Source organism: Aquarana catesbeiana, linkage group LG07 (assembly GCF_042186555.1).
Source record: "Aquarana catesbeiana isolate 2022-GZ linkage group LG07, ASM4218655v1, whole genome shotgun sequence".
Taxonomy (NCBI): Eukaryota; Metazoa; Chordata; class Amphibia; order Anura; family Ranidae; genus Aquarana; species Aquarana catesbeiana.
The window spans coordinates 257,955,041-257,978,778 of record NC_133330.1 but is presented as its reverse complement, the minus strand read 5'-3'; the positions used below and the strand labels follow the sequence as shown (position 1 = coordinate 257,978,778).

At 39.0% G+C, this 23,738-nt stretch overlaps 1 protein-coding gene across 1 annotated transcript; it reads right to left on the bottom strand.

Annotated features, from left to right (window-relative positions):
* Window positions 1-966: 966 nt before the first annotated feature.
* On the bottom strand, window positions 967-21,874 carry MYOC (myocilin). The gene is made up of 4 exons (XM_073593236.1): window positions 21,187-21,874; window positions 9,369-9,461; window positions 6,762-6,890; window positions 967-4,222 (listed from the first exon to the last, which is right to left on the bottom strand). The coding sequence occupies exons 1-4, from the start codon at window positions 21,719-21,721 to the stop codon at window positions 3,435-3,437; spliced, it is 1,545 nt and encodes a 514-aa protein (XP_073449337.1). The 5' UTR covers window positions 21,722-21,874; the 3' UTR covers window positions 967-3,434.
* Between the last annotated feature and the right edge of the window lie 1,864 nt (window positions 21,875-23,738).

Genomic DNA, 23,738 nt, shown 5'->3' with positions numbered 1-23,738 from the left:
TTCCTATATGTATGGATTACTTGAAGTAAATCTGTCATACAGGGACTGTCACTGCTTACCTCTATGTGAATATTCCAGTTGTCTGCCCCAAAAATATACATATCAGGAAAGCAAAAAAAAAAGTTCTCATCTTCCTACTTGTTTTTGGTCAATGACTCAGAAAGTATTAAAGCAAGAGGATAGCATTATGGACAGGCAATTAGCATTTTGAAAAAAGGAAAGGTCGGCAGTGGCAGCTTCCATGTTTTTTTTATGACTACATAGCAGCTCACATTAATCTACTAATTAAATAAATGCTAACAAGTAACAAAATGTCATGCAGCTTATCCTATAAGGTTATTTTGTTTTACAATTAGCCAGTGACAGAGCAGCTGAAAATCATGAACACAGTTTAGTCCTTAAGGGGAAAGCATTAAAATATCGATGCATATAATTGTACTGATTATAGTGGAATGTATATCATATTTTTATCTGTGCCTAGTGGTATAAGCTTATCATTTCTACCAGCAGAACTAAAGTATGCATTTATTAGAGAGAAACAAGGGGGGTTGCATTGCTGACCTCCTTCCGATGATACTATTTGCCTGGCTATTATACTGACTACAGGCATATGAGTACTTTCTAAAATTACTGTCCTGGAACAGGTATGCAGATCAAACAAATGAGAAGGGAATCAGAAGTTCCTATCCAATCCATATGTTTGTCCTGGGTTATTGACTCAAAGTATAGAAGAAACAGTGTCAGCATGACAGCCAGCCAACTAGCATTTCCAGCATAAAAAGTCAGCAACAGCAGCCTCCATGTTCTTCTTTAGAAGGGGGTTGTGCACACTTTCGGAAAGCCACGGCAGAAAAGGATTAAATTGGGCTGCTTCTTGTCTTCCAAAGCAAAAATAGAAAAGTTGAAAGAATAAGCTCTACTTTAATTGCTCCCCTCTGTAAAATAGCCTCATATCAGACAAAAAAGATGATTTATGTATCATTTAATAAAAATAAAAATCTGTCAATTTCAAGAACTGTGGTATATGCTGAATAATTTCATAGGTTACATTTTTAACAAAATCAAAACAATTGAAAACACGATTTAAATTCTGAAAGCTATACATCAGTGCACTTGGTGTACATAAGGCTATAGTGACTCATTTCTGTTAGCTTTCATCTACTTATACCAAGGACATGATGATTGGTTATTTAAAGAAGGTTCAGCAGCAGCTTTATGTAAAAAAGGGACAACAATGCACTGGATTTAAACATATCTGAGGCCCGTAAGCTACATTGAAGAATAAGAAATCCTTGTCAGGAAAAGGGTTTTTACACACAGCTTTATATTTCCAAGTTTATCTATATGCAACCATGAACTGTCATTCATTAATGAGAGCAGTGCATACACTACTTTCGCATATCCTTTGCTCAGTGTAAAGCCTCGTACACACGATCGGATTGTTGGCCAACAAAACCGTGGACTTTTGTCCGAAGGGCGTTGGCCCAAACTTTTCTTGCATACACACGGCACACAATTGTTGGCCAACAATCACGAACGTAGTGACGTACAATGCTACATGTTTTTTTCAGCTCTTTTGCGCCACCCTTTGGGCTCCTTCTGCAATTTCGTGTTAGTAGAAGTTTGGTGAGTGTTGATTCGCGCTTTTGATTTTGCGCTTTTCATTTCGCACTTTTCAGTTAGTTTCTGAACGGCCATTCGTCAACCAGACATGTTGCGGAATTGGAGGAGATAACATGTATACTATTTATTATTGGCCTTGGAGTTATTGCTTTGACATTATTTTTTTGGTTGAATAATGATTTGATTTGGTTTATTTATGGATGCATAGAATGTACTTTTTGGTTCTATTGGCAGATAGCATGTCTAATTTTTTTGTTTTTTTTTTTAATGCACAATAAAAAATTTGTGTAGAATAATACTTGGCTATGTGTTTTACTTCAAATGACAGTTTGGGAGTAGGCAGTTACATTTAAAAAAAATACAATGTAAAATTGACAAGGGACACGGGATAATGGTGTTGTGGTAACTTGCCCCCCCAAAAAAAATTATATATAATCTCTTGATATCACTAGAAAAAAAAAGCCTTTGAAAATTAGTTTGCAATAACTCCATCAGTATCACCAGCAAAGCAGCTTCATTATTATCCCATTAAAGAAGAAGAGAATGTGCGCTGCATTTCGAGATTTCATAATTTGCCACGTCACAAATGTTAATTCTCTGTTATGAACGCTAGTTTACAAGACCAACCGCTTCTGGCTCGTCCTTGCTTCCGAGCATGCGTGTGTGTACTTTGGACTTTTGTCCGACGGACTTGTGTACACACACTCGCAAAATCCAACAACAGACATTTGTCCTCGGAAAATTTTAAAACCTGCTATCCAACATTTGTCCGCGGAAAATTCGACAACAATTGTCCGATGGAGCGTACACACCGTTGGATTTTCCACCAACAGCCTGTCATCACACATTTCCCGCCGGAAAATCCGATCGTGTGTACGAGGCTTTAGTCTTTGGTTAGTGGCCAATGGCCATGGTAACACAGAGGACATTTCTGAACAGAAAAATGAATAGGTACACAAAGTTATTTAGTTCCATACCTCTTCATTCTGATGATCACTAGAACAGATTAAGAAAGTGAGTTATTAATTTATAAACTCTAGTAACCCATCAATTTCCAGTAAGAGAAATTTGATCTAGTCATGCCGCATACATTACCAATCTTATTTTTCTTACGAGAATAAGCATGGCATATGAAAACTTGAATTCATCCTTATGCTTGCCATGTCCATCTGTATCTATATAGACACTATCAACAATAAATCATTAGTATAAAAAAATGCGTTGGAACCAATGAGGCAGAGCATGCCTTAATATAATTACATTACATACGTACAACTAACTTACTATAGTGGTAATGCATATGTTTAGTATTTAGCTATAGCTTTACCTTTCCAAAACTGTTGGCCTTGCCTGTTTTGAGCAGCCGTTCAATGAAGTATGATAGTGTTGTTTTTCTTTGCTGTAATTTCTGTCTAATGTTGGAGACTTTCAGAATTATCATCTCTTCCCTTTACCTAGCTTTGACTTATCTGTTAGTCTTTTGGATCAGTAGAATTGTAAAAGTCACACATACTTTATATCGTACATGGTTACATACTACTAGGAGCTCTGAAAGCCACAAAACTATGCAAAGCATCTTTTGTCCCCTGTGCATCCTTGTTGGTCAGCGTTATCTCACTGCATAGGGGAATATTGTTTCCAGTGGCTAAAGCATGCATAATATGGGGAGTCAGTGCACAAGAGGTAGTTCCTCTATTTCTTGGCTTTCTAAGTTTGGCAAAGTTTAACCCTCCATTTTAGTTTACCCCATGCCATTAGGCAGTCATCCCACCCTGCCCTGTCCATTTGTGCTTTTCTGCTTCCATATTTTCTCACATTTTAGACAATCTCACATCATAGGAGACCATGTTATAATTGTCCCATCCATAAATTTTCTTTTCTTTGGGGTTGTAATCCACCATACTGCCATAGCCATACTGATTCTTAAATGGGACATTGATTTGCTTTTGAACACCAGTATGAGTGTCATAAGCAAAATTGATTGTGGTGCTAGTAGAAGAATAACTTGCAACTGTGTACAGGGTACCACAGGCCATAAATGCATTAGCCACTGAGTTTTTGCGAATTGTGGTTTCCCAGCTCTGCTTCACCTCTAATGTTTTGGGATTTAATTGTGATATAACTATAGATCCTTTAGTTTTATCTGTGCTATAGATCGCCCACAGCCCCAATTCATCTACAGCCAGATCAATATCTGTATAGCCTCCCCAAGAGTAAGGGTGCTGTCCATGATATCCAGCATCTGGAAGCTCCTTCTGAATTGCAATGGTCTCTGTCTTGAAATCATACTTGACAATTATTCTAGATTTTCGTCGTACATAATAGAGGGAACCTTTGTAGATTACTGCACCATTGCTTTCCATGGAGCGAGGTACTACATAGACCTTGGTTGGATAACCTTTTACTAACTGGTCAAGGTTTTCATACTCAAAAACTTGGCGTATATCTGCTCCCACTGTATTGATCCGCCAAATGGTGTCTTGATTAAATGGAGAAACTGGTTCTGGGTCTCTCATCCAGACTCCATATTTTCCAGCAATGTTGTCAGCCTTTCGGTAAGTTCTGGGCTCTCCAACCCAGGTAATTTCACCACAGCTTCCTGAAAGTACATTGACACAATGAAAAGACACATTGAGACTTTATTGTAAGCATCAATATTGTTACAAAAAACAGTTTTTGTTAGTGTTGAAAATTCCAATTAAATAATATGTTACCTCAAAATGTCATATTCCTGATATGTGTCTGTCGTACCATGTACTTGTGTTAAAAAGTATCCTGTTCTCTTTGTATCTCTGAGTCCTTTGTGTGAAATACCTGGTGTTCCTGTGAATTCCCCTGCTTTCCTATTTTAAACTGACCATCTCCCAGCAGAGAGACCGGGGTCTCACCTAGAGCCCCAGGCCCTGTACTAACGATTGGGACACGGAACTCCAAATTCCAGGTTACCTGATCGCCGTGATAGCCTCTGATTGGCTACCACAGTGATCAGTCACTGTGAATCCTGCCCCCATGTTTTTTCTCTCTGTGAATGGAGGAGAGAAAGACATTGTATCTATCTGTTTCTTTGCAGAGATAAAAGAAAAAAAGTGTGTGTAAAAAAAATTTAAATCATAATAATAATAAAAAAAATACCTAGATCAAGGTTTGATCTAGATCAGTGCCAGAGTTAGTGTTTGGTTCAAGTTCAGAGTCAGTATTTTTTTTTTTGACAGGATTTTTTAAAATTAGTATTAGTGTCAAAGTGTTTTAGGTTGGATAAAAAGAGCAAAATGTGCACTATTTATTCTGGGCTGTACTACGGGTACAAACAACAACTAACATACACCTATGTGGTATTGCTGCGATTGTCCGGAGCAGGAGAATTTATTTTGGGGTGTTCTTTGGTGAAAGGTTATAGTAGTAGCAAGAAATATACAGCTACATTTAAACAAATTTTTTTTTTTTTTTTTTTTTTTTACTATTTTGGGCCAGTTTTCCTTTGATAATAAAAATAAATCAGGAGATATCCATTACCATTTACCACCAAATGAAAGCCCAATCTGTCCTGAAAAAAGGTATCATCCACCGGATCACAAAGTAGTTGTGATGATATGTAAGGTTTTATTAACACATGTCAAAGTTGCAAAATTGTGCTTAGGCATTAAGATTTGTTTTACCCTAAGGCGTGAAGGGGTTACACTGAGTGGGTTGTTTTTAGGGCTGTAACTAACGATTATTTTCATAATCGATTAGTTGGCCGATTATTGTTTCGATTAATCGATTATTCGGTTAATAACCTTAAAAAAAAGTATGGTGTATAATTTAGTTAATGTGTAAAGTTTTAAAAAAAGGTACCGGTAATTTATTCTTAAATATCTCTATGCAGTGGTAAATATAAATGACCAACTATATGGTTAGGGAGCAAAATATCTAATCCACTCTGAGAATAACAGACAGAAGAGACATACTGTATATACTATTAGAGAAGATATACTGTATATACTATTAGAAGAGATATACTGTATATACTATTAGAAGAGATATACTGTATATACTATTAGAGGAGATATACTGTATAAACTATTAGAGGAGATATACTGTATATACTATTAGAGGAGATATACTTTATTAGAGGATATATACTGTATATACTATTAAAGGGTGAATCTGGTAAATATCATCAGACTCAGTGATCAAATTTTTTTATTAAAAACAAAAACAATGTCTTCCTTCAAAAAAAATGTCATTTTAAGAACGTTCGTTCTTTCATTCAATGAATGTACAAAGATTTTTCGTCTGAATATTCTTGTCTGAAAATTGATCCGTGTGGCCAGCATAAGGCTTGGTACACACCTATGCAGTTTGCTTTTGATCTGTTTCTGCAGTGCTTTTTGCTGTGCGTTTTGATTTTTGTGCACGTGATTTTGCTGTGATTTGCGTTTTTGCATTTCTTTTGGCCAATTTGTTGTTGGGCAGATTAAAAAACACATATTACTGCAAAAACGCATTACATGCTTTTCTGCAGCTCCTTTATTGAAGTATATTGAACCAAAAAAGCATAGTTTTGCGTGAACGTGTCCCATAGGAGACCATGTAGATGAGCTGTAGTGCATTTCTGCAAAAAGCACCAAAAAACACATAGATGTGAACGAGGTCTAAGACGTTTAGTAACATAATGGGGTGAAAAAAATTAAAATTAGCCATTTATAGTACAAAAAAAGCAGATAATCACTACTGTAAGGGGTTCATTTTTTTTAGTGTAGAACTGTGAAAGTAATATTTACAGTAGCGATTATTTGCTCTTTTTGTACTATAAAGGGCTCAGTTTAGTTTTTTTTTAACCCCATTAATGTTACTGGCCGATTAATCGATTATGAAAATAGTAATCGATTAATTTCATAATCGATTAGTTGTCGATTAATCGATTAGTTGTTTCAGCCCTAGTTGTTTTACAAGGTTAGGGCTCACATATACTTTAACAATTCCTCTAAAAGTAACTCATGTAAAGGAATCACGGCACCTTTGTGCTTTCAGTGTTAGGGTTACCTCCTTTAGTTAATTTCTCGGTTTAAAATTGTATTTTGGAAATGTGAAATAAATGTTTTAAAAATTTGTGCATAAAGAAATATGGGTAGGTCCAGAAAATGTAATATTCTTACCACCCATTTTAGTATTCTGCAAACTCTCAACATTCGATTGGTTTTCGGCGATCATTCTTGAAGCTGGAAGTGCTGTAAGCTCTGATTTCAGCTCCAGGTAGCCCATACCATCTGCACCCCATCGAGACACTATAAAGTAAAAATCCATAACATATGAGCAATCCTAATTTGTTATCACCAATATCAGTCCTTTATTACTCTAGCCACACTAAGTACATTCAAATTTGTTGTTGCTTCTTTTAGTGTTATTTGGATTTTCTTTTTGTTATCACTGTAATAATTTTCTATTTGTTGCCTCTTGGTACAGAATAAAAGGTATCTGCCTGTGTTTTATTTTATCTAAATCCATTCCAGCTTGGTGACTAGGAATTAATTTCCTTTTCCTAAATCTACAGTATATTCACAATTGCTTTAATTCAGTCAATATATTGCTTGACACTATTACATAAACACAGCTGTCTAGGGCAGTGTTTCCGAATCCCTCCTCTGCTAATGACCCCCCAACAGGTCATGTTTTTAGGATGTTCTTCACCTTGCAAAGGTGACTTAAATTTCTGTTGCTGGCTCAGTAATTAGTGCAGCTGCATACACTGAGGTGTATCATGAAAACATGACCTGTTGGGTTTAGGGCTCGTTTACATATATGGTAATTATGAAAAAAGAAGCAATGCCCTTTATCGCGCCTATTGCATTTATGGTGTCTTTATGATGTGTTTTCATTGTGTTTATAAAGTGTTGGAAAAGCTTCAGGAATGCATGATAAATGCCCATGAAATTATTTCTAATCTAGTTGGAAGTGCTTAATGGGGAAGTGATGGAGGAAATGATCTACTTTGAGGTGCGCTTAGGTTGTGGTGTGATAGCAGACATATATGTGAATTCTCTACAAGATGGATTCATATACTTTGATCTCTTAGACACATTTGGCTTGGTCCAGCTCAGCTTTGCTGAAAGAAAAAGTTTTGCCACTGGCAATAATTCTAAATGCCTCTGCTCCTACCCGGTACTGCCAGTATTGCTGACTTGATGCTTTTGCCTCTGCACAGAAGTAAATAGTGTTACCACACAGCTATTCTGTACACAGAGGAAGTGGCTATAGCTGCTCTGTCCTAGCTCTCTATTTCCCAGTGCATTTTGGCATACAGGAACCTCCACTGTCTCTCCCCTAATGCCCAGCTAACACTTTATAAATGCAGTTATAGAGCATTACTATTGAAATCAATGGAAGTGGCTGAGAAGTGTCGGTGCCTCATGAAAGCGACATGCTGCTTAGTTTTTAACTTGACAAAACACAACGATATCACTCCTGTGTGAACAGCACTGTATTATACCCATTGTTATGAGGCTTTAAAAATGCTGAATAAATGATGCATAAACACAGGGTATTGATACGTGTGTAGGAACCCTTACTTGAAAACTGGAGTAGATACGGATCTAGGGCGGGTTTTCTCAACCTTTTCAACACAGCAGAACCCTTGAAATAACTTTTCAATCTCAGGGAACCCCCCTGCTAAACATTACTATATCCACAACTCAACATATGATACACTAACTAGTGTGATGGTCACTGAGAAGAATGCTCCTTACATTTCTGGTCATTGAGAAGAATCCCTCCCTTACAGATTGCTAAAGAGATCATTGTTTTTAGAGTGAACTTATCTGAAAGGCAGAAATTGTTCATTGCTCAAGGAACCCCAAGCAACCTCTAGAGGAACCCTGGCTGAGAGACACTGGTCTAGGGCAGTGTTTCTCAACCTTTTTTTTTTTTTTAATTTTTTAGCTAAGACATCCTATAAATTTATGCACAATCTTACCTCATTCTAAAATGTAAAAAACAAAATAATTCATTTTACATAATGCAGCAACATCCACACATGTAGGGCACCTAACCTTAGCAGCAATTTATTCTTCCAAAGTAAATATACCATTGGTACTGACTAGTATTCCGATGTTTCTCTTCCTTAGTTTCTCCCCCTCACTCAGCTAATATGACCCCAATGATGACAGAAAGAGAGGGGGGCAAACAAGCATGCCTGATGCCCCTTTATCAACTAAGGACATCATTGTGTTAGCACGCCAGTAGCGGGTAGGTTGTAATGGTGCACAATGAAAACCTGTGGCTTTGTGTACCTAAAACCCAAGCTTCATTCATCTGCTGGCTTGCATACAATTTTTGGGCAATTTTTAGGCTTTTTTGCTAAGGCACCCCTGAAGAAACCTGAAGGCACGCCAGGGTGCCTGCCTGGGTACACTGGTTAAAACAGGCTGGTCTAGGGTATAATAGAAATTATGATGCTATCAGAAAAATATTTTTGAAAAAAAGTTTGAAATTGTAGTAAATATTTACGAATATGAAACTTATCGCAAAATGGTCAAACCAAAATTAAAAAGTATAGAGGATACACAATTCTGATAGATTTACAATTTTTCCTAAAGTCCTATTGTACAGTGATATGTAGCTATAATCTAACGCAACAATGTGTAAACATAATTTCTTTTTGACATATAAGTATCTCTGTGACCTGATAAACATGACCCCACTATACAAAGATGAATGAAGCCAAGTAAAGAATGAGTGAAGCCAAGTCTATTACATAGTTAACTTACAGTCTGCAGTTCCATCTCTTATTCCATCTCTTATCCTCTCTGCCACAGGGGATGTTCTACCTCCAGTTCCATGGATTTCAGCAGGTGACGGTCCTGAAAAATAATCAGAGCATAACTAAATAGAATTTACTCTTATGAAAGGACTAAGAAATGTTTATGTACAGTTTTGAAAAGTGAAACTGTTGGGCTCAAAAAATATAGTTTGATAACATTTTTTTTCTTCATACCTAAAGCTGTAAAGACTGGTAATATTTAACCGCGTTGGTAGCCTGCCAACCGCATTAGCCTGTTGTTTGTATCTGCCTTGCTTTAAAATACATTTATAATGTTTTTCTACTGTGTTGTATTCAGAGGTGAAAAATACTTGAACTTTTTGCATGTATATGTGAAATATTATTATTATTATTTTTGCAACCTTCAGGTGGAGCACTAGGCTCTTTTTCACTGGTTTGCCAGACTAATAACAATCAATAGGCAGCACTAACGTACACAATGAATACTTCACCATTGTTTCACATTAGAAGTCTATATCAATGTCAAATACACGTGTCACTTTTTCTCATGCACATTGCAGCTCCTAGTCTTAATTGGGCCAATCACCATACAATGTAAAAGAAAAGAGAGCCAGAGTGCAGTGGCACAGTGAAGATAGTATGACCTGTAAAAAAATAAGTCTTGAAAATATATACTCACAAGTTTTATAAGTAATGCATTGCACAGAAAATGACAAAAAAACAGATGACAATGGGTGCATTATATATTAGGATCTGTGTTCCTCCATAGCACCAAAACTCCCTTCCTTGCAATGCTACACCTGGCAGAGATTCAGGGTGCGTCCACACAATGATGTTTCCAAAGCCGCACCCTCCTTCTCAGAGCTGACAGTAATCATACCCCCTCCTTAAAGCAGAACCCCTCATATCTTGTAGGCAGTATGTGCAAGACAGGAGTATTAAGGGTAAAGCCCCATCCACACTATTAGATTTTCTGCAAATTTTTGTCTTCAGATTTACCAAAACCATGTAGTGCAAGGGCCTGCCTGATTGCATGCAAATTGAAACTCTCAAGCCTCGTACACACGATCGGATTGTTGGCCAACAAAACCGTGGAATTTTGTCCGAAGGGCATTGGCCCAAACTTGTCTTGCATAAACATGGCCACACAATTGTTGGCCAACAATTACGAACGTAGTGACGTACTACGTGGTTTTTCAGCTCTTTAGCACTACCTTTTTTGGCTCCTTCTGCTAATTTTGTGTTAGTAGAAGTTTGGTGAGTGTTGATTTGCGCTTTTCATTTCGCACTTTTCAGTTTGTTTCTGAACGGCCGTTCGTCAACCAGCCGTGTTGCGGAATCGGAGGAGATAATGTGTTATTTATTATTGGCCTTGGAGTTATTGCTTTGACATTATTTATTTTTTTGGTTGAATAATGATTTGGTATATTTTCTATATTTTTGGATGCATAGAATGCAATTTTGGTTAAGTTCTATTGGCAGATAGCATGTCTAATTTTATTTGTTTTATTTTTTGAATGCACAATAAAAAAATTGTGGAGAATAATACATGGCTATGTGTTTTACTTCAAATGACAGTTTGGGAGTAGGCAGTTACATTTTAAAAAATACAATGTAAAATTGACAAGGAACACCAACATAGTTGTATCTTTGATCTTAAAAACGACGGGATAATGGTGTTGTGGTAACTTGCCCAAATAAAAAAAAAAAAAAGACTTTGAAAATTGCAATAACTCCATCAGTATCACCAGCAAAGCAGCTTAATTATTATCTCATTAAAGAAAAAGAATTGTGCGCTGCATTTGGAGATTTCATAATTTGCCACGTCACGAATGTTAATTCTCCATTACGAACACTAGTTTTCAAGAGCGACCACTTCTGGCTCGTGCTTGCTTCCGAGCATGCGTGTTTGTACTTTGGACTTTTATCTGGCGGACTTGTGTTCACACGCTCAGAAAATCCGACAGCAGACATTTGTCCGCGGAAAATTTGAAAACCTGCTAGCCAACATTTGTTGGTGGAAAGTCCGACAACAATTGTCCGATGGAGCATACACACGGTCAGATTTACTGACAACATCCTGTCATCGACCAATTCCCGTTGGAAAGTCCGATCGTGTGTACGAGGCTTAAGGCTCGGTTCACATATGAGCCGCATGCGGCTCACAGTAGGGGTCCAGTGCGTGCTGGTTCACCGTTTCAGGTCCGATTTCAGCCCGAATTTTGGGCTGAATTCGGACCTGAAACGGACCAAAAAACGCACCGGACCTGCAGCGGAAATATGTGAACCGGCTCCATAGAGAGCTGGTCAAAATCTCCTGCTATTGCAAATTGGATGCGGGGAAATCCAATTCGCAATGGTGTGAACCCAGCCTTAAGGTTTGACCCCATATCATATGGTTTTGGTAAATCAGAAGACAAAAATTTGCAGAAAACCTAATAGTGTGTATGGGGTTTAAGACTGTGGGCAGTATGTGTAGTAAAGGAGTCTGGAGGTAGAACAGGGAGCAGTATGCACAGGAGAGAATTGTGGAAAGTATGACAGCAAGTATGTGCAGAGGAAGAGTGTGGAGTATATGAGAGTAGGAAGAGCAGTTAGTCTTTGGACTAGCAAGTGATGGTTACTGATCTTTCCATGGTTAGCAACAAATCTATTAAAAATATGGTCTTAGTCATAGATGTGAAAGACAGGAGGATTTTACAGAGGAGGAATAGAAGTTAAAATCGGTAGCAGGAAACTGGCCGCTGCTGGTTATTCTTGTGAAGGATATTTTCTGGAGACCTGGTCCTGAGGGGTTAACGCACACTTGCTGGGCTCAAATGGGTAAATGCACCTGAGCTGGTCATTGGCAGCTGAGAGATTAATGCTCATAAGCAAAAGAACAGGCAATGAGAGGTTAACGTTACATACATTGGGTACTAAGAGATGGGCCAGCTTTCAGCTGATGGAGTGGGAGCCACAGGCGACTGCTCTGATCACCCCCTTTTCCTGATGCTTTGATAAACCTTTTGCCCCCCCACAGCATTGCGGGATTCTCCTTCTCTCTTTCTGGCTGCAGCTGCTGTGGGGTACATTGGGGTTATTTCAGGATGGGGAGCAGGGGGCGATCAGTATCAATCGCTCACTGTGTTAATTTATAATTTAAGCATATTAATCTGTGTTTACTATGCTTTAGTTTGTGAATGAACAGGAGCCTCTGTACAGAGTGCTTCCTGATCATTCATTCTGCAGTGCAGCTGAGGCTGCAGGGTAAGGATTGAGGAATCTATATGCTCAGTCCCTTTCTCTGTCTCAGAAGTGAGACATCAAGGGTATGTTTAGACCACTGATATTTCACCCCCCCCCCCCAAACAGAGCTTTTAAAAAATTTGAAAAGAAATAAACAACATTGTAAAAAATAATTATAAAGAATTATTAAGTGCTCGTTCACACTAGTTTTGCTCTCTGAAGTGTAATCTTTAGAAAGCATTTGACAGGAGCTGAGGAGGCGTTGTATCGCCTCCTCACTGCCTGCTTTAACTCCACCAACCCCGCTCTAGTGCAATACACATGGTTGTGGGGCGATTGAAGAACTGCACCGTTCACTTGCTTTCAAAAGAGACATATAAGCTATTGCCATACTCTATTGCTCTGGTACACCAGCACTATGCTGTTAACTTGTCATTGATTACAACTAATTTCCCATCTCACACAATTAATGCAATCATGTGACCATAACAATTACACCCATATCTCTGAGCACATATCATCTTAAGAGTCAATTGAATAAAGGTACAAATGCTTACCCTGTCATACAAAAAGTTTTCACCACAGAGAACTGCTGTGTCCTTTTGTCTCAATCAGTCTCTCATTACTATGTATTGTTACTGAAAAAAGCTAACCTGTCCATTCTACAACAATTTAGGGCTCTGGTCTCCAGGACACCCCAAGTCAACATTGAACTAATGCCCCGTACACACGGTCGGATTTTCCGACGAAAAATGTGTGATAGGACCTTGTTGTCGGAAATTCCGACCGTGTGTAGGCTCCATCACACATTTTCCATCGGATTTTCCAATACACAAAGTTTGAGAGCAGGATATAAAATTTTCCGACAACAAAATCCGTTGTCAGAAATTCCGATCGTGTGTACACAAATCCGACGGACAAAGTGCCACGCATGCTCAGAATAAATAAAGAGATGAAAGCTATTGGCCACTGCCCCGTTTATAGTCCCGACGTACGTGTTTTACGTCACCGCGTTCAGAACGATCGGATTTTCCGACAACTTTGTGTGACCGTGTGTATGCAAGACAAGTTTGAGCCAACATCCATCGGAAAAAATCCTAGGATTTTGTTGTTGGGATGTCCGAACAAAGTCCGACCGTGTGTACGGGGCATAAGTGTCACCTACAGCTTTATGTACCAAATCCACCTAGGTATCACTGACAAATCTTATGGCCATATTTGTGGCAATCTCTTTAGAGTTTATTTTGACCTATAATTCTGCTTTGACTATAACCTAGAGCCAAATTAAAGAGGAACCCCCCCTCCATTATTTATTTATTTTTAATCCCCTGCTTATTTGATGCTAGGTTTTACACAGTTCATATACTCACTGACCCAGCAGATCCAGCATTGTCCTGCTGAGATAAACTTCTCTACACCCACTGCTCGGGTCCCCTGCTGCCATTTTCTCCTGTGACATCATCAGGAGGGTGACGTCTTTTCTGAGTTCTCTTCCATTAGGCCTATCCCCTCCTCCCTTAATAAATGGAATAAAGTGCAGTGCTCCCAGTGCAAACCATGGATATGTGACGAGGCACCAGGGGCACTGTAAATCATTTGCCTAGGTGAGGAGATGGGATGGGGCGGGTATTTCCAAACTTCTACAACAAAAAATGTAAGCAAACAAAAAAAAAAAAAAAAAGAGATTTCTGTAGTGGTGAGGGGGAGGTTTGAAAAAGAGGAAGCTTCATTTTTAGGGGCAAGATCCTTTATAAGATCAAATGAGGCCCAAGGCAGGTTACCTTTTGCTCCCCTTCTCAAGCTACATTACCTGCATACACCCTGTTCACATGTTCCACTCTGACCCTCTGGCTTCAAAGTTCTGAGTCAAAAGCCCAAAACAAGAATGTAGAATGTAGTAGCCAAGCAACTGACATTTTAGAAGGAGGCCAGCAATGGCAACCTCTGTTTCTCTTAGGAAAGGTTTATTTTACATACAATGTAATACAATTTCTTATATTTTAACGAAAATAGTAAGTTTCTTAGAGGCTCAAACAACAGGAAACATAAGAGAAAAGGAAAATTTTAAGGAAGGGAACTGAAGTCGGGACAACATAATCTGCTTGCTTCGCAATACCAGTATTTTTATAAACTATGGCTTCTAAAGCAGCCACTTCTGTCTGTCCCTAATGTGCAGTTGGGAGTCAAGGAGGTGGACTAGTTTTATGCTTTCTTGCACTATCTGTGACATGAAGTATAAAATTCAACTTAAATTGTTGAACGTTGCTTCAGTTCAACTGGAAAAAAACAACGGACACTAAATTCTGTCAAATTTTTCATACTTAAAGGTTAAGTTCACCTTATACAGAAAATATACAGTGTGAAAAAAACAGCGCTAAGCCAAAAAAGTGAACAAAACAAAAACAAAAGACAAAAAAAAGCTGCAAAAAAAAAAAAAGTGAAACCATTAAGTGAAAAAATATAGAAAACACCATAGGCAGCGCTAATTTTTCTATAACAAGTAAGATATATAAGAAAATATTCATATATTCATTCTTAAGTAAAAAAGACAAATATGAAAGTAATAAATAAGTGTCCTTTCCACCCTGAATCCATAAGTGAAAGACAAAACAACAGTCCAAAAAAATTGCCCCACTTTAAATCAGTAAAAGAGTGCTCAACTCCGCGGCCGTGATTAGGATCCCCTACACAAATCGTGCACACTCCTTTGGATAGCCTGGACCAAAATAGATGGACCAATGTTCTGCAATAAAAGATCTATATTTTATAGAAAATAGCCTATGCATTGAAGGGGCCCCCATAGGATGCATTAAGGTGAAAAAACATGAGGGTTTACAACCCCTTTAAGGTAAAAAATGTTTGGGTGTTAGCATCGCCCCCTCAGCCCCCCCTTTCCTTACCTGAGACCTCACTTGATCCAGCACCATGCACGTCTGCAGATCTTTTATCCCCATTGGCTCCCAGTGCTGTCAATCAAAGCCAGTAATGAGGGAGCGGATGGCAAGACCGAATACCGCTGTCTGTGTCAATGGACGCAGCAAAGTGACTCGAATGGGAACACGCACGAGTTTTTAATGGATTATATTTCAGCCAGGTCACTGTTTTTATACAGTTTCATTTATAGCAGCTAGAAGCTAAATGAGCCTTTTGTGAACTTATGATGCCCTTTAAATCTGTGGTATTCATATGTTCATTATCAGACCATAAATACTTTGTGGACACCAGATACCGGGGTCCCTTTAGGTATGTCCTGTCTCGTGTTACTAATCCTTGCAACCTAATGAATATGTTGTCACTTAAAAAGGACTAGGAAGCAGGTCATGATCTTTCAGGCATAACTTTGTGGTCAATCAGCCTTACTGGGAAAAAAAGGGCATCGTTAGTGAAGAGCAGGCTACTGCCACAGAAATTACACTAGAATTTACATTCTCCTAATTTCAATGTATCCAGAAAGTGGTGGTTTTTTTTTTAGTTTTCTCATGCTGTGGTAAAAGTATTCAGAAAACAGCCTGATTCATTTAAGTATCAAAGTTGTCCTTGAAGCATAAATGACAGATGTCATACATTAAGAGATTACCAAAAAAGGCACCTTCTTATGTTTACTGGTAACAGAGAGGAACAGCCACATCTTTTGTTGTATAAAATAACAATATTTATTGCAAAAAAATATGAAAAAACATTCATAAAATTATGAACATGCACTCTAATTGGACGATATTCGCCATGTAATAAGACAAAAATAATATGTCTTTGCTATATGTTCCAAGAGGTCAACGCGTTTTGCATCTAATCGCTTCCTAAAAAAAAAAAAAATAATAATAATAACAAACATGTTATACTTACCTCCTATGTGCAGTGGTTTTGCACAGAGCAGCCTGGATCCTCCTCTTCTCGGGTCCCTCGTCGCTGCTGCTGGCCTCTCTCTCCTTTTGAATGCCCCCACAGCAAGCAGCTTGCTATGGGGGCACCCAAACTGAGCTGCAGCTCCCTGTGTCCATTCAGAAACAGAGCTGCCATTCGGCCCCACCCCCTCTCTCTCCTGATTGGCTAACTGACTTTGACAGCCACAGGAGCCAATGGAGCCGCTGCTGTGTCTCAGCAAATCAGGTGGGAGAGTCTTGGATGGCCGAGACACTCGTGGGCATCGCTCGATAGAGATGGGGCTGAGGTAAGTATTAGGGGGGCTGGGGAGGCTGCTACACAACCCCCATATTAAAATGTATGCAACGTAGTATGTATTTTGCATACTTTAATTAAAGGTAAACTCCAGAAATGATTTGTATTGAACATTTACAATATTCTAGCATGACACTATGGGGTTGATCTACTAAAACTAAAAAGTGCGAAATCTGGTGCAGTTCTGCAATTCGCACTGTGCCAATTAGCTTTCATGTTTTATTGTCAAAGCCTAGTTGAACAAGCTGAAGTTAGAAGCTGAAGCTGGTTTCTATGCAGAGCTGCACCAGATTTTGCACTCTCCAGTTTTAGTAAATCAACCCCAATGCAACTATGAATATCTCATACCTGATGGACAGCTGGAAACCATTGTAGTAGTTGGCACTACTACTGTGATAGCCACAATCTTCCAGGTCTTACTCAGGTTCTTTATGAGAGGCTACCCTACTGCACACTGACCACAGAGGAAATCACATGTTTAGCACTGCCACTGTTCATAGAACTCTTTTTTTGGCTTCTTCTTTTCAATTAGTATAAGGTGTTCTCTGATTGGACAAGGTGAAGAATGTGACATCACTGCCTCTCCCTACATCTCATCCAATCAGAGAATGCTTTGTATTCATTGAAAAAAAAATACAAGGTAATCTATGAATGGCAGTGGTGCCAAGCAAGCAATCCCCTTTGTTGTGTGTGCAGTGGAAAGGCAGTTCTCATAGAACCTGATCAAGACCCAATATATCACAGCTAGCACTGTAGTAGCATCAACTACTATAGTTATTTACAGCTTCCCCAGTGGATCATCAGGTATTAGATATTCATATTCGCACTGTGCCAAGCTTGACCAATGTAGGTAAGTGATAAAAATAGTTCTTGGAGTTCAGCTTTAAATATATCTATATCTATTGGAGTTTAAAGTGGAGTTCCACCCAAAAATGGAACTTCTGCTTTAAGGGAGGTGACCCCCTGACATGCCACATTTGGCAGGTCATTTTTTTGGGGGGGGGGGCGTCCCAGCTCCCACTTCCTCCCGGCGCACCACGGCACCGGAAGGGAGCTCACCTCTCCCCCCTCCCTCTCGGCAATTATCTGGGACACGTCAAAGGTCCCAGATGATTGCCCGGCCAGTCACGGCCCGCGGTGCAGCTCGCGCATGCGCAGTGGGTGCCCAGCTGTTACAGTTACAATGCTGGGGCCACAGAGAGGAGGGGGAGACGAGCGGGGCTTCTTTCCTCTGCATCGCTGGACCCTGAGATAGGTAAGTGTGATTATTAAAAGTCAGCAGCTGCAGTATTTGTAGCTGCTGACTTTAATTTTTTTTTTTATTTTTAAGCAGAACTCCGCTTTAAACAGTTATTTGTTTTTGAGTTTATATGACTGATTATGTCTGTAAATTAAAGTGCATTATAAAGATATTGTAGGTTGATTCAATAAATACATTGCAGCCATAACTTTCTGTGGTGTATGGTGTTGTCATGGAAATTTATTTTAAAATGAAAATATTGCCCAAATATTCAGTACAAGGTGTGCTCATTTTTAATATGGATCAGTGTGTATGCACCCTATGTCCATTCACCTTTTTCACAAAGATAAAGCATACATTTGAGATCTAATCAAAGGGATGCTGTCATGAGAGATTAATGAAGGTTACTGAACTCTCTCCTGAGAATGCTAGTTCTGACACATAGGGAATTCAGACACAGACAGCAAGCAAGCATTTTCACAAGGAGGCTTACAATGACAGCCCCCTACTTCTCTTGTGACAGTGTCACTTTAAGCAGGTATGTCTTTGCATATGTTGCAACTGGAGTAAAAAAAAACAGGTTGAATTGCATAACCATGTGTTTTGTCATTGTTATAATAAAACACGAAACATCCCCTATTTAACAGTCCTATAACTTGCATGTGTGGATACGTTTTGATTTTCAAACACTTGGGAGAATAAAGATTGAGTAACCAGAGCAAATGGTTGTGTATTTGCATAGGAGCTGGAGCAGGAAAATGCAGGCACAAATCTAAAACACTTGTGAATGTAGTCACTTCCAGAAGTACATACATTAACCCGTTTACTGAAACCAAAACATTTCTCACTCATACTGAGCACAATTGTATTGAATTTGTGATTTTTCATTTCTATTATTCTTCCACTCTTAACTCACTAAACAGTTATTTTTGTACTATTACTGTAAATGTGCCTTGTATTTTAGATGTACTATATGCTAAACAATTTAAAAACTTTTGCAGAAGCAAACATTTAAGCATATTTCTAGAGGTATACGGTCAGTGTAATCAGTCAAGACGAATCAATGTATGGTTTGTGATATCAAAACAAGGAAATATCATTGTATTTGGAGCAGTAGATAAGTGATGATAGATAGATACAATCAAGATCCGTGTTAAATAACACACACAGATTCATTGCAGCCAAACTGAATTCACCCCTTTTTTCATATAATATGATATCTGTTTGGTCACTGAGTTATTGAAAATATTATTTTATGCATTGTTCTACTTCATGAAGATCTAATGGTTTGGTGGTTAACAAAACAGAACTAAAGAACTCCTTAGAAAGGGTTGATATTCCAAGACTACTGTCCATCTCCTCTGGTCTGGAAATCGAAATGCAGATCAAAAATGTTTTTGCCATCCTTTTTATGGTTAGCGCTAAAAATTCTGTTGGCAACTGCTTTATTTGGTGTCTTAGAGTAACAGCAAACTGACAAGTGAGATTCTTGAAATATGGCTCAATGATACTTAAAGTAGAAGTTCACCCAAAACCTAACTAACTCTAAACCTACTTGCAGCCACATTCTAAAATTAATCTAGCCCTGTAAAGAAGAAATTGCTAAACATAACTTTTCTCCATCCGCTCCGGTCCCTCGCTGAGCTGTCAGCGTTGGCTTCTCTGTGTGGGAGTGTGCAGGATAGGCAGCCGACAACGAAAGCTCCATAGTAACTCTATGGGGGACGTCACTTCCCAGGCATTTCCAAGCTGTTGTCGGTTCTCTCTTACACACAGCATCCGCCACTGGAAGACCGGACCAGATCGGCTTCAGAAAAGGTATATATAGTGATTTCTTCTTTACAGGGTTAGATAGATTAGTTTTAGAATGTGTCTGCAAGTAGATTTAAGCCCCTTTCACACGGGCTTTCCGATCAGGTCCGCCTGTCAGTTTTTTGGGCAGACCTGATCGAACCTTGCACTCTCCCCTATGGAGCGGCAGATGTCAGCGGTGACATGTCCGGTGACATCTGCCGTAATCCGATCTGATCCTGTCCGCAAAATCCAGACGGATGGTGGTCCCATTTTCCATCCGTCTAGCGAATTGGATATGATCAGATGAAAATGGACAGGTGGTCTGTTTTCCCCCGATTTCCCCATAGAGGAGAGCGGGACTAGGTCCGTCTCCGCTCTGCACAGTGAGTGGACAGGACCTGTCATCCACCTGCTTAGCGGGGATCATCGGAGTGATCCCTTGCTGAACAAGCAGAGTCTGTAAAGTGGAGGCACCAGTGTGAAAGGGGCCTTAGAGTTAGTTAGGTTTTGGGTGAACTTCTACTTTAAAACTGTAAACCGGTTAAAGAATGGCTGCTCTCCACTAATCTGTTTTTTGTTAATAGGATACTTGTCATTAGTACACTGGCTTATAGTGTCAAGTTGCCAAGGTGGTACCTTAACAGGCTTTGACATTGGTCCCTTGCTTTAAGGTACCATATTACTTTTATGCATTGGTGTTAGCAAGTTGTGGTCAGGATAAAATTTGTCACCACATTTCTGATGGTAGTAATATACATTCCATGTTTAGGGTTAAATGTGCAGAGGATTAGAAACAAGGTAAAGTGTAGAAATATAAAGTAAAACTAACTAATATAATCCTTACAGACTACCTTTTTTTGCAGCTCCAAATTTATTTTCTTACTTATAATTTTAAAAACTAGTCACCTGCTTATGTTATAACGTTTGACATTTTGTAGGCATTAAATCAGGAGGTTCAATTATTGTCGCCTCCTTTGGGTAACTTTTCCAAGTTTTTTACAATTCCATAATAACTTCAAATTAGAGAAGTATAGGGGTTGATTTAACAAAACTGGAGAGTGCAAAATCTGGTGCAGCTGTGCATAGAAACCAATCAGCTTCCAGGTTTTATTGTCAAAGCTTAATTGTACAAGCTGAAGTTATAAGCTGATTGGCTACCATGCACAGCTGCACCAGATTTTGCACTCTAGTTTTAGTAAATCAACCCCCTAGTGCAGTGATGGCAAACCTTGGCACCCCAGATGTTTTGGAACTACATTTCCCATGATGCTCAACTACACTGCAGAGTGCATGAGCATCATGGGAAAACATCTGGGGTGCCAAGGTTCACCATCACTGCCCTAGTGTGTAATTATTCTAGACTTACCTTGTCTTGGTGAAACCTGCTGGTCCCTGTTCCTTGATACCTCAGTAACAGGTGGACATTGTCCTTGTACTCTTTCTAGTCTCTCAGTTAGTTTTTGTTTATCTTCTTCCAAAGATGTCTTTTCTTTCAAGAGGTCAGAGTAGGCCATCTCAAGACTCACCCTCTGTCCTTCCCATTCATCCTTTTGCATTCTCAATGTCTCCAGCTCATTCTGATTATCTGACCAAGATTGAGGTGAAGAAGTGGCTTGTTGTAGGTCTTTCCCTCCTAAGAATTTATTCACCATCTTCTCCAACAAGCTGAGCCTGGTTTGTAAGCCAGCTGTCTCTTGGGTACGGGCTGCATTTTCACGCTGAAGCTCCCTAATGGATGTCATTGCTTCTCCAGGTTCAGTACAGCTTCCTTCTGAAGGACTGGGCACTGTGAAAGTATATGTACATTGCCCTTGGCGGTCATTGGCTCTTCTGAGTTGAGAACTCCCTTGTGCCAGGCAAAATACCAGTGGCACCAAAATATGAAGGGTGAAAAACCCCATGTTGCTGCACTGAGATATGTTGATGCTTAATATGTCCAACAAGACAATCTGTTCCTAAAACCCAGTTAAGGCAGACTACTATAAACTAAAGTTAGTTACCAAACTAAAATAAGTTTTTCTGTATGGGACTGCTCACCTCAGCATCTCCTTTATACACTTAGCATGGATGAGGGATGGGGTGGAGGCGGGCCTAGAAGAGGGGGATAGATAAAATGACAAGAATCTTCCAGACTCTTGCGTCTCAGCTGTGGAGTGACACTGCCTGGAGCCAGCTCATATTGCAGCCTTTTGCTGCTTAGTAGTCGCTGCCTTCAAGAAGGCTAAATCAACATGTAAACATATCCAGCCTGTTATACCATTACTGACAGACCAGCAACAGGATTAAATTTACTTAATCCTACAGCTTGCTAAGTATTTTAATTGTTATTGTAGGGCAGGATTAAATATCTTTGCAATAAATCCCATTTCAGAAAGATTTTTGGTAATGTACTAAAGAAAATGTCTAAACTTTATTTTTTTTCAAAAGATGAATAAGACTTGGTGGCAATTTCACATCTGTACATAGAAAAGAAATGTATTCCTCATGTTAAAAGCACATATTATGTATTATAAGAAAGTGCTAGCTGCCTCTGCCATCCTGGTCCTTTGGATTTAGCACTTTCTGAGTTTCTAACCCAGAACAAAAATGTAGATATGGAGTTAGAGCACAATTTTCGGAAGAATTTTCAGCTAAGGCAGACACTTAAAGCTCAATTCCAGGTATGATCCTTATTGCATACTTACATCAGTCCAGCAAGGACCAATGTAAATATGCAAACTCATATCTGATGGGCCACCAGGGAAGCTGAAAATCACTATAGCAATCAGCGCTACTACAGTGATAGCCACGATCTTCTGGGTCCTGTGTGACTGGCTTTCTCTCTAAAAACTGGGCAAAGGGTTCTCTTATTCGGCACTGCTATTCACAGAACAACTTTTATTTTTTAATTGAATACAAGGTGTTCTCTGATTGCACAAGGTGGAGATAAGGGGCGGTGACATCACGATTTCCATCTCATCCAATCAGAGAATGCCTTGTATTCAATGAAGTAAAGGGCGCTCTATAAATGGTGGCAGTGCCAAGCGATCGATCCCCTGTTGTCAATGTACAGAGGGAAAGCTGCTGGGCACAGGACTCAAAAATTAATGGCTACCACTTTAGTAGCCCCAACTACTACAGTGATTGTCAGCTTCTTTAGCAGCCCCTCAGGTATGAGATATATAGTACATTCATACATACATTAGTCCAAGCTGGACCAATGTAAGCATGCAATAAAGATCATTCCTGAAGTTCAGCTTTTTTTTGCTGTTTAATTACTTTTCTCTGTTTTCTGCACCAATTGCATTCATAACCAAGAATTCCTTGGTTTGATCCCAGCGATCCAACAGCTTGAACACAAAGGCCAAAACAGCCAATTTATGGTTCATTGAAGAAATGATCACTCAGTCAACTACATTACTTCCTATAAAATAAAGGATTAGCAGCTGCTCCTCTTCTTCAGTGACCACACCTCCTATTTCCTCCTACCAAAATGAACTATTCTTCCCATACCTGGGAGTAAACTGACGTAGCCTCACCGACAGAGTAACTCACCGACCAACGAATCAGCTCCACTGTCAGCCCAAAGGAATCCACCAGAGTGATGGTCAATGCAAATAGTGAAGCAAGATTTTGGGAAAAACCAAGAACAGTTTTTTCAGTTTTGCAAAAAAAAAAAAAAATACAATATACAAATTTAACTAAAATGTCTAGAGCTTGAAAATGGATATTAACAGAGCTACACAAAGTAGTAGGTAAGCATTATGCTTATATATAAACAACAATTGCCGCGTTAAATACAAAGATAATAATATAACGTGAAATGAAATAAAGTGACAGTAGTCAGTCCATAAGATTTCCATATAGGTCCATACAGAAATAAAGTGATATATTGTTGCAACACAATGATAGTGAGTGACCGTACACCCAAGTGCGCCT

Coding starts and splice junctions, on each gene's coding strand:
- MYOC (XM_073593236.1), bottom strand. CDS start 21,721: ATGGGGTTTTTCACCCTTCATATTTTGGTGCCACTGGTATTTTGCCTG. Junction 6,891..9,368: donor AAGAGATGGAACTGCAGACT/GTAAGTTAACTA, acceptor TTTACTTTATAG/TGTCTCGATGGGGTGCAGAT. Junction 4,223..6,761: donor GCAGAATACTAAAATGGGTG/GTAAGAATATTA, acceptor ATGTACTTTCAG/GAAGCTGTGGTGAAATTACC.